This window comes from Sinocyclocheilus rhinocerous, unplaced genomic scaffold (assembly GCF_001515625.1).
Source record: "Sinocyclocheilus rhinocerous isolate Xijiao unplaced genomic scaffold, SAMN03320098_v1.1 scaffold1463, whole genome shotgun sequence".
NCBI lineage: Eukaryota > Metazoa > Chordata > Actinopteri > Cypriniformes > Cyprinidae > Sinocyclocheilus > Sinocyclocheilus rhinocerous.
The window spans coordinates 215,360-229,422 of NW_015642517.1; the positions used below are offsets into that span (position 1 = coordinate 215,360).

General features: G+C 35.4%; 1 protein-coding gene across 1 annotated transcript in view; it reads left to right on the top strand.

The window, feature by feature from the left end:
- The window catches only part of LOC107755941 (histone deacetylase 9-B-like), a 32,989-nt gene that overhangs the window by 8,313 nt on the left and 10,613 nt on the right, over positions 1-14,063 (top strand). The window contains exons 2-7 of the mRNA XM_016572904.1: positions 1,085-1,299; positions 3,143-3,290; positions 4,379-4,499; positions 4,658-4,779; positions 13,255-13,386; positions 13,984-14,059. Of these exons, the coding sequence (XP_016428390.1) occupies positions 1,085-1,299; positions 3,143-3,290; positions 4,379-4,499; positions 4,658-4,779; positions 13,255-13,386; positions 13,984-14,059 (814 nt within the window). The remainder of the gene's footprint in view (positions 1-1,084; positions 1,300-3,142; positions 3,291-4,378; positions 4,500-4,657; positions 4,780-13,254; positions 13,387-13,983; positions 14,060-14,063) is intronic.

The following is a 14,063-nucleotide window of genomic DNA, read 5'->3' on the forward strand; positions in this document are numbered from 1 at the left end:
GCCGCATTTGACAGCCACAATCTCATCCATATTGCTATAAAATATAGCATTCTGTGTAGAATTCAAATAGCTCCGATACATTTTGTGGTCTGCACCGACTCGCGCATGTGATTTTTGGCGGAAGTGACGATCTGCAAGCTTTGAATGCTTATATCTTCTAAATGCTACTTTAGCACACTGCCTTATAGATGACCTTAAGACTAACATATTGATACTAACACCCAAAAAACTTTAATTTTGATTTCATGGGGACTTTAAACTGTGAAGTAGCCTGGGAAGCTACAGTTTCAAACTAGTTTTTAAAGTATTAATCTACAGTCAAGAGTACCTATGGCTACATTAATAGGCAACTCTTTAAGTGGGCAATATATTTTAAAAATTAAATGTACACTACTGTTCAAATGTTTGGAGTTAGTAAAATATTTTGAAAGAAATAAGGATGCATTAAAGTGATCAAAAGTGACAGTAAAATTTTTTAAATGTTATAAAAGATTTCTATTTCCAATAAATGCTGTTCTTTTGAACTTTGTTCATCAAAGAATCCTGAAAAATAATATGTATCACTGTTTCAACAGAAAAAATATTTGGTATAGCACAACTGTTTCCAACATTGATAATAATCAGAAATGTTTCTTAAATCAGCATATTAGAATGATTTCTGAAGGATCATGTGACACTGAAGACTGGAGTAATGATCTTGAAAATTCAGCTTTGATCACAGGAATAAATTACATTTTACTGTATATTCACATAGAAAACACTTATTTTAAATAAAAAAAATATTTAACAATATTACTGATTTTACTGTATTTTGGATCAATTAAACACAGCCTTGGTGAGCAAAAGAGTCGTCTTTCAAAAGCATCAAAAAATCTTAATGACCACAAATAGTGTAAGTTATAATTTTTTTTTACAGTATTTGCAGGGTCAAATCAAACAGGGAATCAAACAAATCAGAGAATCTGTTCTTGATCTGAACAAACCAGTTGACTAAAATGAATCAAAAGTGTGACTGGAAAAGCTACTATATTTTGAAAACAATCGAATCTGAAAATATTCCATGAAATCTTGTCTTCTCTCTCAGATCCAGAGGTGTTGTTGGCGGTGGGCAGTATGTCGGAGGTCGGTATGTTGGACTGGGACTGTGATTCAGACGATTGGGAGAAGCAGTTACAGCGCGAGCTGCTTCTGATCCAGAGACAGCAGCAGATCCAGAAACAGCTGCTCATCTCCGACTTCCAGAAACAGCATCAGAACCTGCTGAGACAACATCAGGCCCAGCTCGAGGAGCACATCAAGGTACAAGCCTTCATTCACCGTGACCCCAGATTGAAAAACAAGTAAATACACATGCAAATGCAGCACAATCTGCAAAGAAATGTTAAGTATGCAATTATTCGAGAGTATAATCATGAACGGTGAAATCACCAAGCCAGACTGTCAAACTCAAATCAAGATGCTGTTTGTGTCAGATACTTGTAGATGGGATGAAGCTGATCCTCCTATATGAAGCAGGTCAGTGTGGTTTTAGGTCACTTGGCTGACCTGCAGGAAAGAGCTGCTCTGTCAACAATTACTGAGCTTAATCGCATTACTCGCGATGTGAGTGAATGAGTGTGTACGTGCACGGGTGTTTTTTGTGGTTATAAAGATTCTAAAAATTGCAAGTAAATTTCACAAAGAATTAAAAAGAAACAGCAGGTAGCACACTGAATTAAACATGACATGAAAGACTGAAATTGTATTTTTTTATTATTTGTTTAATTTACAAATTCAATGTGGATGCTGATTGGTCACTTAAGTAAATTACAAAAATATGAAAGTAATGGTCATCTGGACTTAAATGCTGCAGTATTTCTCTTTATTTTCAATGACTTGTAAAGGAATAGTTCACCTAAAAATCTAGCGTAGCGTTAGTTCTGGCAGGTCACGTTAGTCAAGCTCGCATCAGCTGACTCTCAGCTGATCCCCATCAACCTATGGGAATACGACACCTATCTAAGCATTCATATATAAGGTCCCTCAGTATTATCAGCAGTTTTCGCATTGCTCAATAGCTAATTACCCTCCTCCATCCCCAGCTCCTCCTCTGTCAGTCAGGATTCAGCCTTCTGATTCTCCTTTGAATCAGACTAATTCTAAAATGTGTACATAACATTATTGAACTTTAACGATATCTGCAATACATTTATGTTGGTTCTGTTCTGTTTACTCTGGGGGGTTATTGCTGCTCTCCCTGCTCTCATCCATGCTAGGCTGCATGGATGCGCAGGGAGTTCTTGCCCAGAACAGAACCATACCGCCAATCCAAACATGTATGCTAATTGTCAATCATCTTTGACGATAGTGGTCCTGACAGAAATGAAGATTTGCTGGAAATGTCCTCACCCTCAAGCCATCCAGGATGTAGATGAGTTTGTTTCTTCATCAGATTTGGAGAAATGTAGCACCGAATCACTTGCTCAGCAATGGATCCGAATGGGTGCCGTCAGAATGAGAGTCCAAACAGCTGATAAAAACATCACAATAATCCACACCACTCCAGTCCATCAGTTAATGTCTTGAGAAGTGAAAAGCTGTGTGTTTGTAAGAAACAAATCCATTATTAAGAAGTTTTAACTTCAAACCATTACTTTTGGCTAAAATATGAGTCCATAATAAGTTAAATGTCTTGATGGTTTTGTTTATTTTTTTCTTCTCATGATGTTAACTGATGGACTGGAGTGGTGTGGATTACTTGTTTTTATCAGCTGTTTGGACTCTCATTCTGACGGCACCCATTCACTGCAGAGGAGCCATCGCTGAGCAAGTGATGCAATGCTACATTTCTCCAAATCTGATGAAGAAACAAACTCATCTTCATCTTGGATGGCCTGCGGGTGCAAATGTTAATTTCTGGATGAACTATTCCTTTAAACTTAATCTTTGAAAAGTATGCTTGTGCTATGTCTTTTTAATAAATGCCACTTGCTGTCATATGTTGTTATTTAATACATGACATTCATACATAAAGTGTGCTTTAAATGCCCAAATACTATCGTCATTACATCAGTCAGAGGCCAATTTGATTTTTAAATATCAACATCAGCCATTTTTTTAATCTAAACTGTATGTTTATGGTTATTTTCTCTCTCTGTTTCAGCTCCAGCAGGCTCTGTTAACTCTGCGGCAGCAGCAGGAGGTGTTTGTTGAGGAGGAGAGAGAGGAGGTGAGGGAGGACGACAAGGAGCTTCACAGGAGGGAGACACAGAAACACCAGCATCACAGACGGAAGGAGCGATCTAAAGAGAGTGAGAAAACAACTGCCTCTGCCAGTCATTTCAACTTTCATTTTAGCGATAATTCCTGTAGTATTTGTCTTTATGATACACCTCTGACATGTATAAGTTTATAAAAGTAATGACAGTGCTTCTGTTTTTGCTTGTCTTTTTTTATGTCCAGTTACATTTCACCTACGACTTAATCCTGCAAATTGCTTTATTCACCACTAGGTGCCGCTGTTTCTGCACACGTCTCTCCTTTCTGAGCTGCACATGTAACTTGAGCAGAGTGACAACATTAAATAATCAAAATGCATTGAATTCATGATATAAAAATAGTATTGCAGTTAAGTCATATTAACGTTTTCAGACGATTAAAATTTAATTTTATTTGTGAAGCATACTTAAAAGAGACATTTTAAACATTTTAAATGACTAGATTACAAATAAGTATTATTAGGTTTTAAAACAAAATAAACAATGAAATACATAAATAAGAACAAATATTAAAATGTATGATAATTATTTAATTTTATATTTAATATTTAAATATAAAATTATACTTAAGCATTTAAATGAATTATATTTAAATACAAAAAAATGCTTGAGATAATGTCAAAGATAGCACACAGGGGTTTCAAAAAAAAAAAAAAAAAAAATGAAATACATAAATATGAATGAATATAAAAATATGTGAAATAAAGATTTAATTTATTCCTGATATTTAAATATAAAACTATAATTACATATTTTATTTGAATAATAATTAAAATTCTATTTGAATATTAAAATACAAAATGATATAAAAGTATGCTTGAGATAATGTCATAAAAATAGCATACAGCAGCAAATTAAATTTTAAACTAATAGATTACAAGGAAAATTATTAGGGCTTAAAACAAATATGAACGAATAGATTGAAAATACATTAAATAAATATGTAACTTTATATTTAATATTTAAAATGTATATAAAATACAAAATAACATTTTAGTACAGTTCAATTCCATAAACTATTCATTTCCATATTAACTCTGTAAAAGAATCACATATAGGCTGATATCTGATGCTTTAATCTGTCATAAAGTCTAACTCGGCTCGTAACTTGTTTTCAGCAGGTGCGATGGCGAGCACTGAAGTTCGTCAGAAGCTGCACGACTTTCTGATGAGTAAATCAGCTAAAGACCCGTCAGCGTCCGGCGCCGGTTACCCTCTCAACCGCTCCAAACTGTGGTACAGGTACATCAGCGTCCCACACCTCTATTCAAGAGCACTGTACTGCAGATCTGTGCCTTTCAGGCTTCTTTTCCATGTGAATGTTTAATAAAATAATAGGATTTGTGTCGAATCAAAAGTGTCCAGAGTGTAAGGTGGTGTGATGATGCCATCTCTCACAGCTCCGCCCACCCGGGTCCAGCAGAGCAGAGCTCGCCTCCTCTAGGAGAGACTCCGCCCACCTTCAAATACCCTCTGACCTCCGGCCTGGACTACAGAGAGGACTTCCCTCTCAGGAAGACTGGTAGGTCAGAGTTCAGAGGTCAGGCCGTCCTATGATCCTTACAAAATCACTCTAATCTGAGACATCTTTGAGAAGGGCAGTGCAAGGGCAATCTGAATATACATAGAGGTCTCACACTGTAAATCCAGATTAAATGGCTTTGTTTCAAAACCTAGTGAGCTCAGCTGCCTAGCTGTTTACTTCCGACATAGGCAACTAACTGCCTTCTAAGGCAGCATGTAGGGTGTTTGCCTATTGTGCAAAAAAACTACAAAAAACATCTAAAAACTCTTAAATCAAGATACATTTACTTGAGCAGCAAAATAATATAAGATACTGTCTTGTTTAAAAAATAAATAAATACAATAAAATAATTACTTTTTTGTTTTTTTGCTTAAAACAAGACAAAAATATCTGCCAATAAGGTCAGAAAATTAAGGTCAAAGGTGAAACGAGATTATTTTTCATACCCAACTGGCACATGTTTTTTTCCTCATAAACTCATTTAATTTAGAAACATTTAAGAGAAAACAAGATGTAATATCTTATGTAATGTTTACATAATATCTTAAATAAATATGTAACTTTATATTTAATATTTAAAATGTATATAAAATACAAAATAACATTTGTTATATTTGTAATAAAAATAAATAAATCATTTTTTTCCAGTGCAAATATTAGGGCAACAGTCCAATTTGTATCGTATTAAAATATACAATATTTTCAGTATTGAATAAAATATGTTTTTAATCACTAATTCTCTAAACTTCTTATTGGATATGTTTAGTTTGTTTGACCAAAAGAAGCATCTTAGAAGGCAGCATAGTTCTGATGCCGTCTATCTAGGGTGCTCACTAGGTTTTGGAGCAGAGCCCAGTGAGCTGCTGTGTGCTCCTGCGGCTCCTGTGTGCAGAATATAACAGCATTACAGGAGTGTCACGGGACCCGGCGGAGGTGACACTGCCTAAATGTTTGCAGATGAATCTGGCCGATATTTAATCGCCGGGGTCAGCTGAGCTTGGGAGCAGTGGCCTGAGGGCACAGCTGTGAGTGACCCTGTTTAGCTTTGGGGTCAGCGCGGTGAGAATGACCACGCTTGTGCCCCCTGAGCGCCCCGGGGCGGCCCGTGCAGAAGTTTGCAAACAATTAGCCAGCGGAGGGGTGCAGAGATGGACCGGTCCGGCTCTCTGGCCCCTAATCAGAGCGCAGAGGTTAACAGGAAGTAGGTGGCTTTGGGTCGTACGGGGACGAAGAACCTCAGAGGAGCGTTCAGGATGCTCATTGTGGGCATCTGACCTTTGACCTCGTGTCTGTGGGATTGTTTTGCATGTTTAATTGTGTCCTATAGGTTAAAAAGTCTGAGCGTTTAGTGATGGTGACTTTCAATAGTTTGTGGTTGGTATGATTTTATATTGTTTTTGAACAGTATGCTCACCAAAGCTGCATTTATGTGATCAAAAATATAGCTTAAGTAATTTCTTTGAATCCCTGCACAGTGTTGCAAAATATTGCACAAAGTAACATACATACCGTTCAAAAGTTTTTAGTCTGTAAGATTTTTTAAAGAAGTCTCTTGTGCTCACCAAGGCTGCATTTATTTGATCAGAAACACAGTAAAAGCAGTAATATTGTCAAATATTATTACAATTTAAAATAGCTGATTTCTATGGAAACTTGTTTTTGCCACAGGATAAAAAAAAAGTAATTACAACTTTTTATGTCACAATTCTTACTTTTTCTTGTAATTCTGAAAAAAACTAAAACAATTACAAGATATTAACTCACAATTCTGAGAAGAAAGGTCCAGATAATGAGATAACAAGTCGTAATTACCTTTTTTATTCTGTGGTGGTGGGGGCGGGGGTAAAAAAAAATGTAAATTTAGAATTCTGATGAAAAAAGTCAGAATTGCAAGATATAAACTCAAAAATGTAAGAAAAATTTAGAATTCTGAGTTAAATCACAATTATGATTTTTTTTCTCAGAAGTGCGCAATTACCTTTTTATTTTTTTACTTTTTAATTTTTTAACAGGCTTGCATAGATTTCTTTTGTAATATACTGTAAATTGTAATTTATTCTTGTGACATAAAGCTGAATTTTCAGCATCATTCATTCAGTGTCACATGATCTTCAGAAATCATTCTAATATGCTGATTTGCTGCTCAATAAACATTTCTGATTATTATCAATGCTGAAAACAGCTCTGCTGCTTCATTTTTTGTGGTATTTTTCAGGATTCTTTGATGAAAATATAGCTTAAGTAATTTCTTTGAATCCCTGCACAGTGTTGCAAAATATTGCACAAAGTAACATACATACCGTTCAAAAGTTTTTAGTCTGTAAGATTTTTTAAAGAAGTCTCTTGTGCTCACCAAGGCTGCATTTATTTGATCAGAAACACAGTAAAAGCAGTAATATTGTCAAATATTATTACAATTTAAAATAGCTGATTTCTATGGAAACTTGTTTTTGCCACAGGATAAAAAAAAAGTAATTACAACTTTTTATGCCACAATTCTTACTTTTTCTTGTAATTCTGAAAAAAACTAAAACAATTACAAGATATTAACTCACAATTCTGAGAAGAAAGGTCCAGATAATGAGATAACAAGTCGTAATTACCTTTTTTATTCTGTGGTGGTGGGGGCGGGGGTAAAAAAAAATGTAAATTTAGAATTCTGATGAAAAAAGTCAGAATTGCAAGATATAAACTCAAAAATGTAAGAAAAATTTAGAATTCTGAGTTAAATCACAATTATGATTTTTTTTCTCAGAAGTGCGCAATTACCTTTTTATTTTTTTACTTTTTAATTTTTTAACAGGCTTGCATAGATTTCTTTTGTAATATACTGTAAATTGTAATTTATTCTTGTGACATAAAGCTGAATTTTCAGCATCATTCATTCAGTGTCACATGATCTTCAGAAATCATTCTAATATGCTGATTTGCTGCTCAATAAACATTTCTGATTATTATCAATGCTGAAAACAGCTCTGCTGCTTCATTTTTTGTGGTATTTTTCAGGATTCTTTGATGACTAGAAAGTTAAAAATGAACAGCATTTATTTGAAGAAAAAAAACCTTTACTGTCACTTTTGATCAATTTAATGCATCCTTGCTGAATAAAAGTATTAATTTCTTTCAAAAAAGAAAAAATATATATTTCTGACCTCAAACTTTTGAGTTAGTGATAGTACAAGTGATTTTGCAAACACCATGAAAAAGTACATCTGAAAACACGCTTGCTTTTCCAGGAACTGGTACTTGAGTCAACATAATCAGATATTTTCTGCATATTTCGGCGTCTCGTTGCGAGGCTGATTTCGAGACGAGTTTGCAGAGGAAGGTGATACGCCTGACTCGATGATAAGACTGAAACCCCTTTCAAAGGAAACGTAAAAATAGACCTGGTTTTCATCCAGGCACTGTTTTCACGGAATTTCCAGCAAGGCCAAAAAACCGGGAGGCTCAGCGGGCCGGAATACCGCAAACCTCCGGGGAGAGTTTTCCTGAGCGCAGGGGTCTGCGCCGCCTCGGAGATCAGCGCAAAACCCCGGGGCCGCTTTTCATCCCCTCTCAATAACTCAGGTAACAGCTTTTCAAAAGAGGCCCGTCCGGTACATTAGGGGGGATACAAAAACAACAGGAACGACGCAAAGACGGGGGGAAAAAATGAGAAGAAAAACAGCCTGCTTTTTTGTCAATGGAATAATTTGTCTACGCTGACAAGACGGTCTGCAGGGCCACTTCCTGCGGCTCCGGTTTCAGACCGTAGATCAGAACGAGCAAAGATAGAGCAGAGGCGGCCAATTAAAACACAAAACACCTCTCTGTGCCTGAAGGGAAGGATTTTAGCCTTTTTTTTTTACGAATGTAATCATTCCCACAGTTTCATACCTTAAGTTTCAAGATGTTTAAGCACCGCTCGCAAAACATGGAAAAACAACGTTTTTATGTATGAACTGAAATATCAAACATCCTGTATGTAGACCTCAGGGTTGCCAGGTCTGCGCAAAAAAAACAGCCCAATCACGGTCAAATCTAACCCAATCGCAGCAACAGTATAAAATGGTAGATGCTCCTGTTTTGAATAACATTTTGAGGAAGGGTTGCCAGGTCTACTTATAAAACCAGCCCAATTGCTACTAAAAACTATCATTAAAAAACATAAAAAAGTATATATAGGCCTATTTTTTTTACTACAGTAAAACTGTTAACTTGGTATTAGACATCACTGACTTACATGATAAATTATAAACACAGTTTGATGTCTGCCTAACAAAAGCAGCCCAACTGCTACTCAAAACCAGCCCAATCATTGTCAAATCTAACCCAACAGTATAAAATGGTAAACGCTCCTGTTTTGAATGATGTTTTGAGGTAGGGTTGCCAGGTCTACTTAACAAAACCAGCAAAACTGCTACTCAAAACTGACCCAATCACAGTCTAAACTAGCCCAATCGCATCTCGTGGCAAATTGGCTATCAACTTCATTTCAACCCCCAACAACCTACAGCAACAGTATAAAAGAAGCCCAGTTCCACGGGAAAACAGTGGACTTGGCAACACTGTTTTGAGGCCTCATTCCCAGTAGATTCCCGCTCAGAACGGGGGTGGCGGGCGATCATGAAGGTAGCTTTTGTTCTTTGCCCCGGTCAGGACTTCACGGCCGAATGATTGACAGGTGTGAAGGGGGCGGGACTCTGAGTGCTGGTGATGTGCAGGCGACAGGTCTGTTTGTGTAAGGAAAGAGAACAGCGGGAGAGACGCTCCAATACTGCTAGAGCAAGCACCACTCTTACTACTAGTGATCTGAACAAAACCGTATTGTTAGTTTGAAGTATCAATGTTGAGTGTGTGTGTCAGCATGCAGCGTTTGTGCTCTAGATATTTGTTGCTAAAGAGAGGTGTGCTGCATTTTTACACCTGCTGGACCAAAAAATCACACAAACACACACTGAAGCCATGTGCTCTAGACGTTTGTTGCTAAAGAGAGGTGTGCTGCATTTTTACACCTGCTGGACCAAAAAATCACACAAACACACACTGAAGCCATACAGCAAAAAATACATATTTTCAGCTTTTTAAATATATATATATATTATATTTATATTTTATATTATAAGTGCTGTCAAATGATCTGTTGCAAAAAGTTTTGGTTTACATAATATGTGTGTGTACTGTGTATATATATATATTATGTATATGTAAATACACACACATACAGTATATACTTAGAAAATATTTACATGTATATATGTAATTTATATTATATATAAGTACATTTAATATATAAACCTTTTCCTTAAATATATACATGCATGTGTGTGTATTTATATATATATATACGTAACAAATATATACAGTACACACACATATATTAAATGTAAACAAAACTTTTATTTTGGATGCCATTAATCACAATGAATTGTTTGACAGCACTAATATACATATCTTCTTATACTTATGTTCATATTTTTCACATTTTTGTTATTGTTTAAATATATTAATTTCTCCCAATTTTTTTTTAAAAGAATACACTGTGAATTCACCCAAAATGTATTTTTAAGATTGGAATATATATTTTGGTATTTTAAAGAAATATATTTAGCTGTTTACAACATATATTTTGTCCATAAGAACTGGACATTAAAAAAAAGTATTTTTTACTACAGTAAAACTGTTATCTTGGTATTAGACACCGCTGACTTCTAAATTCTAATGAAAAACACAGTTGCAGACTGAAGCTGTAAGTGAGCTGAGATAAGAAGCATGTGGTAATGTACATATGGAAGCGGTCAGCAGCAGCTAAATAAAGCCTGGCAGGTGTCCCTCCGTCCCGCAGGTGTTGGTGTAAGGAAGTTTGAGTCGGGCTGCGCTGAAAATGCCCTTTAATGACGTTACCCAACGTAAACATGCCGCCCGCTCTGCGTATTTTCCCTACCAATTAAAAACGTGTAAATCCTTCCAGCTAATTGCTTGGTAAATATTTTTGCAGTATTTTTCTAATAGCTCTTATTCATCATGTGTCAGAGAGAGTAAATTACAGTATTTGAGCATCGCTGTAATCTCGTCCAAGTGCTCCTGAAACTCAAAGCGTCCTTTTCATTACGATCGGCCTTTTTTGTCATGCAGCCGTCTTTAATTGTATTAATTTATGTAGGGTGGGGTTCTTTAATTGCTTGTAACATTTTTCTGCATGTTGGGTTTTCCCTGAACGAGAGCCGTAGGACTGAAGGGTTACAGTAAAAACTCCAGAAACATTCAAACTTCCTCATCCTTGAACTATATGCATGATTGTGCAGTCAAACACATTCAAAAAGATTCACATTCATGTTTTTGTTTTATTATGAATACAATAATACTTCATTTCAATTTGAATTTAATTAAATTGTATCTTATTTTTTTTTATATTGTTTATTCAGTTTAATTTTTAAAGTTATCTGTTAGGGTAGAATTGTATTTTTAAATTATTCATAAACTTTCTTTTGTCAGCCCATTTTTTTAGGGGTAGGATGTAGTCGTTTTTTTATTTTATTTTCATTATAAATACAATTATATTTTACTTTATGATTTTGTAAAACATTTTTATTAGATTATTTTATTGTATATTTTTAATGAAGAGACTGGAAAAGCATAGCGCCAGACACAAGTTCAAAATAATAAAAACAAGATCCGCGTATGAAAAAATAGGCCAAAGCGCACATATGAATTTATTATCCAGATGCCACAAATTAAGTGCAAAATGTGCACAAAAGTTTATTTTGGCACTGATGAAGGGTTAAGCCTTTCTTTGAAAGGTTAAGCCAAACCTTTGCACTTTATTTGTAGCCTCTGGAAAATTGTGGCCTATTTTTCCGTGTGCGGATTTGATTTTTGATGATTGTATATTATTATAAATATAATTATATTACGTTTATTTTTTGGTACGTTACGTTTGTTTGTTGCATTTATGTTATTTTTTATATTACATTTTATTTGTAATTCATTTTATTTTTCAAATTTATTTCATTATTTTATTTTTTAAGTTATCTTTTAGGGCTAGAATTTGAATCTGAATAGAATTTGTATTCTATTTTTAAATTATTCATAAACTGTTTTTCATCAACAGGTTATCTTTTAGGGATAGGCAACACTTGGATTTTATTTGATTATAAATACATTTATATTTAATATATACATACATACATACGTATATATCATATTTTTAGATAATTATTATTTTATATATAAATACAATTGTATTAAATTTAAATTTTTAATTTTGTTATATTTGATTATTTTATATAATCAATATTATCATCTTATTTTATTATCTTTTAGGTAGGTTGTAGTTGTTGTTTTTTTTTAAATGAATTTTTAATAATTAAAAAATATTTTTATTTTAATTATTATTTAAATTTTTTTTTTAATAAATACGATTACATTTCATTTCAAATTTATTTTTTAAAAGATAAATTTCAGTTATCTTTTGGGGTTTATTTTAGTTTTTTTGTCAACAAGTTATCTTTTAGGGGTAGTCAATTTCATTTCATTTCATTTTTATTATAAATGTTATTTATTTACTTATTTAAAGTTATAAATGTTTATTTTATTATAATTTTTTTAACACTGTAGTATATTCTCACGACTCAGTCTCAGCCAATAGGAAGTGAGTGTGTGTGTGTGTTTATTTTCATATTCCTCATCTCGTTTCATCTCTGTTCTCAGCCCACAGTGTGTTGTAATCACGTCGGGCTCCTGATGTGTGTATGTTTGATGCCCACTCAGCGGTCAGACCGGCGGTAGGTGGCGTCAATCGGGCGGCTGGCTTTCCATCCCAGCCTGAGGAAAATCCAGGGAATTTTGGGACAAAAAAAGGAGGATTTCCCCTTTTTTTAAAGCCAAATCTCTCTCTCTCGCTCTTGCTGTCTCTGTCGGTGCCGATATCTCAGTGTTGGTTTAAACACGGCTACCGTGGAGGTTTGTGGTTTGCAGGCTGGCAGGTCCTGGACTCCTACAGTCAGTGGAGACGCTTTTAATGTCCTCCAGATGAACGGTGGAATTGATCTTCCACTTCTTACCTCATTACAGCTGCTAGATATCCCAGAATTCCTCAGTGCGGCTGGACCGCGGCCACACATTCACTCAGCAGGTTCTGTGTAGAACACTTGTATATGTGTACATGTGCATTGAGATCTCTATTTTTTAAATTTTATTTTTACATTAATTTTTATTTTTTTACATTTTATATCTATATTTGACAGGTCATAAAATAAATTGAATTGTCTCATGTGACATTTTTTTTAACAATGCCCAGAGAGCCGTTTTATTTTATTTAAAGTTTTTATCATTGTTTACCAGTACAAATATCTAAACATTCCTCAATCTAGATACATCTTGAGAATCAAAATGACTTTGTCTCATTTACTGAAAAAAAAAAAACTAAATTAAGTGAGTTCAACTATTTGAAATAATGACTAACCTAATCAGTTTTGTCTCTCCTCTCAGCGTCTGAGCCCAATCTGAAGGTGCGCTCCAGACTCAAGCAGAAGGTTTCTGAGAGACGAAGCGGACCGATACGCCGCAGAGACGGCAGCGTCCTCGTTACGCCGCTGAAAAAACGAACTCTCGAACTAACAGGTGAGCAAACGACCATCTACCTGCAACCTGAAACACAGAAAAACAGCCCTTATATCAGAAAACACTCATCTGCAGCAGACTACTGTATGTGAAGAGATAGAATCTCAGCCAATCAGGACATACATCTGATGTTTGATAGACAGACCAATGAGCTTCAGCTGGGGGCAGAGCTCACAGTCAGTATCAAAGCTGACCGCTGTTGTCTCTTTTTTTTAAATTTCCTTATCTCCTACCCTCCTGAAGGTGCGGTCCAGACTCAAGCAGAAGGTTTCTGAGAGACGAAGCGGACCGATACACCGCAGAGACGGCAGCATCCTCGTTACGCCGCTGAAAAAACGAACTCTCGAACTAACAGGTGAGCAAACGACCATCTACCTGCAACCTGAAACACAGAAAAACAGCCCTTATATCAGAAAACACTCATCTGCAGCAGACTACTGTATGTGAAGAGATAGAATCTCAGCCAGTCAGGACATACATCTGATGTTTGACAGACAGACCAATGAGCTTCAGCTGTGGGCGGAGCTCACCGTCAGTATCAGAGCTGACCGCTGTTGTCTCTTATTTTTTTAAATTTCCTGATCTCCTCCCCTCTAGATTCATCAGCCAATGAGAGCCCTGCAGGTTCTGGTCCGAGCTCACCCATTGGCTTGTGCAACAATGAGAAAGGAGCGTCA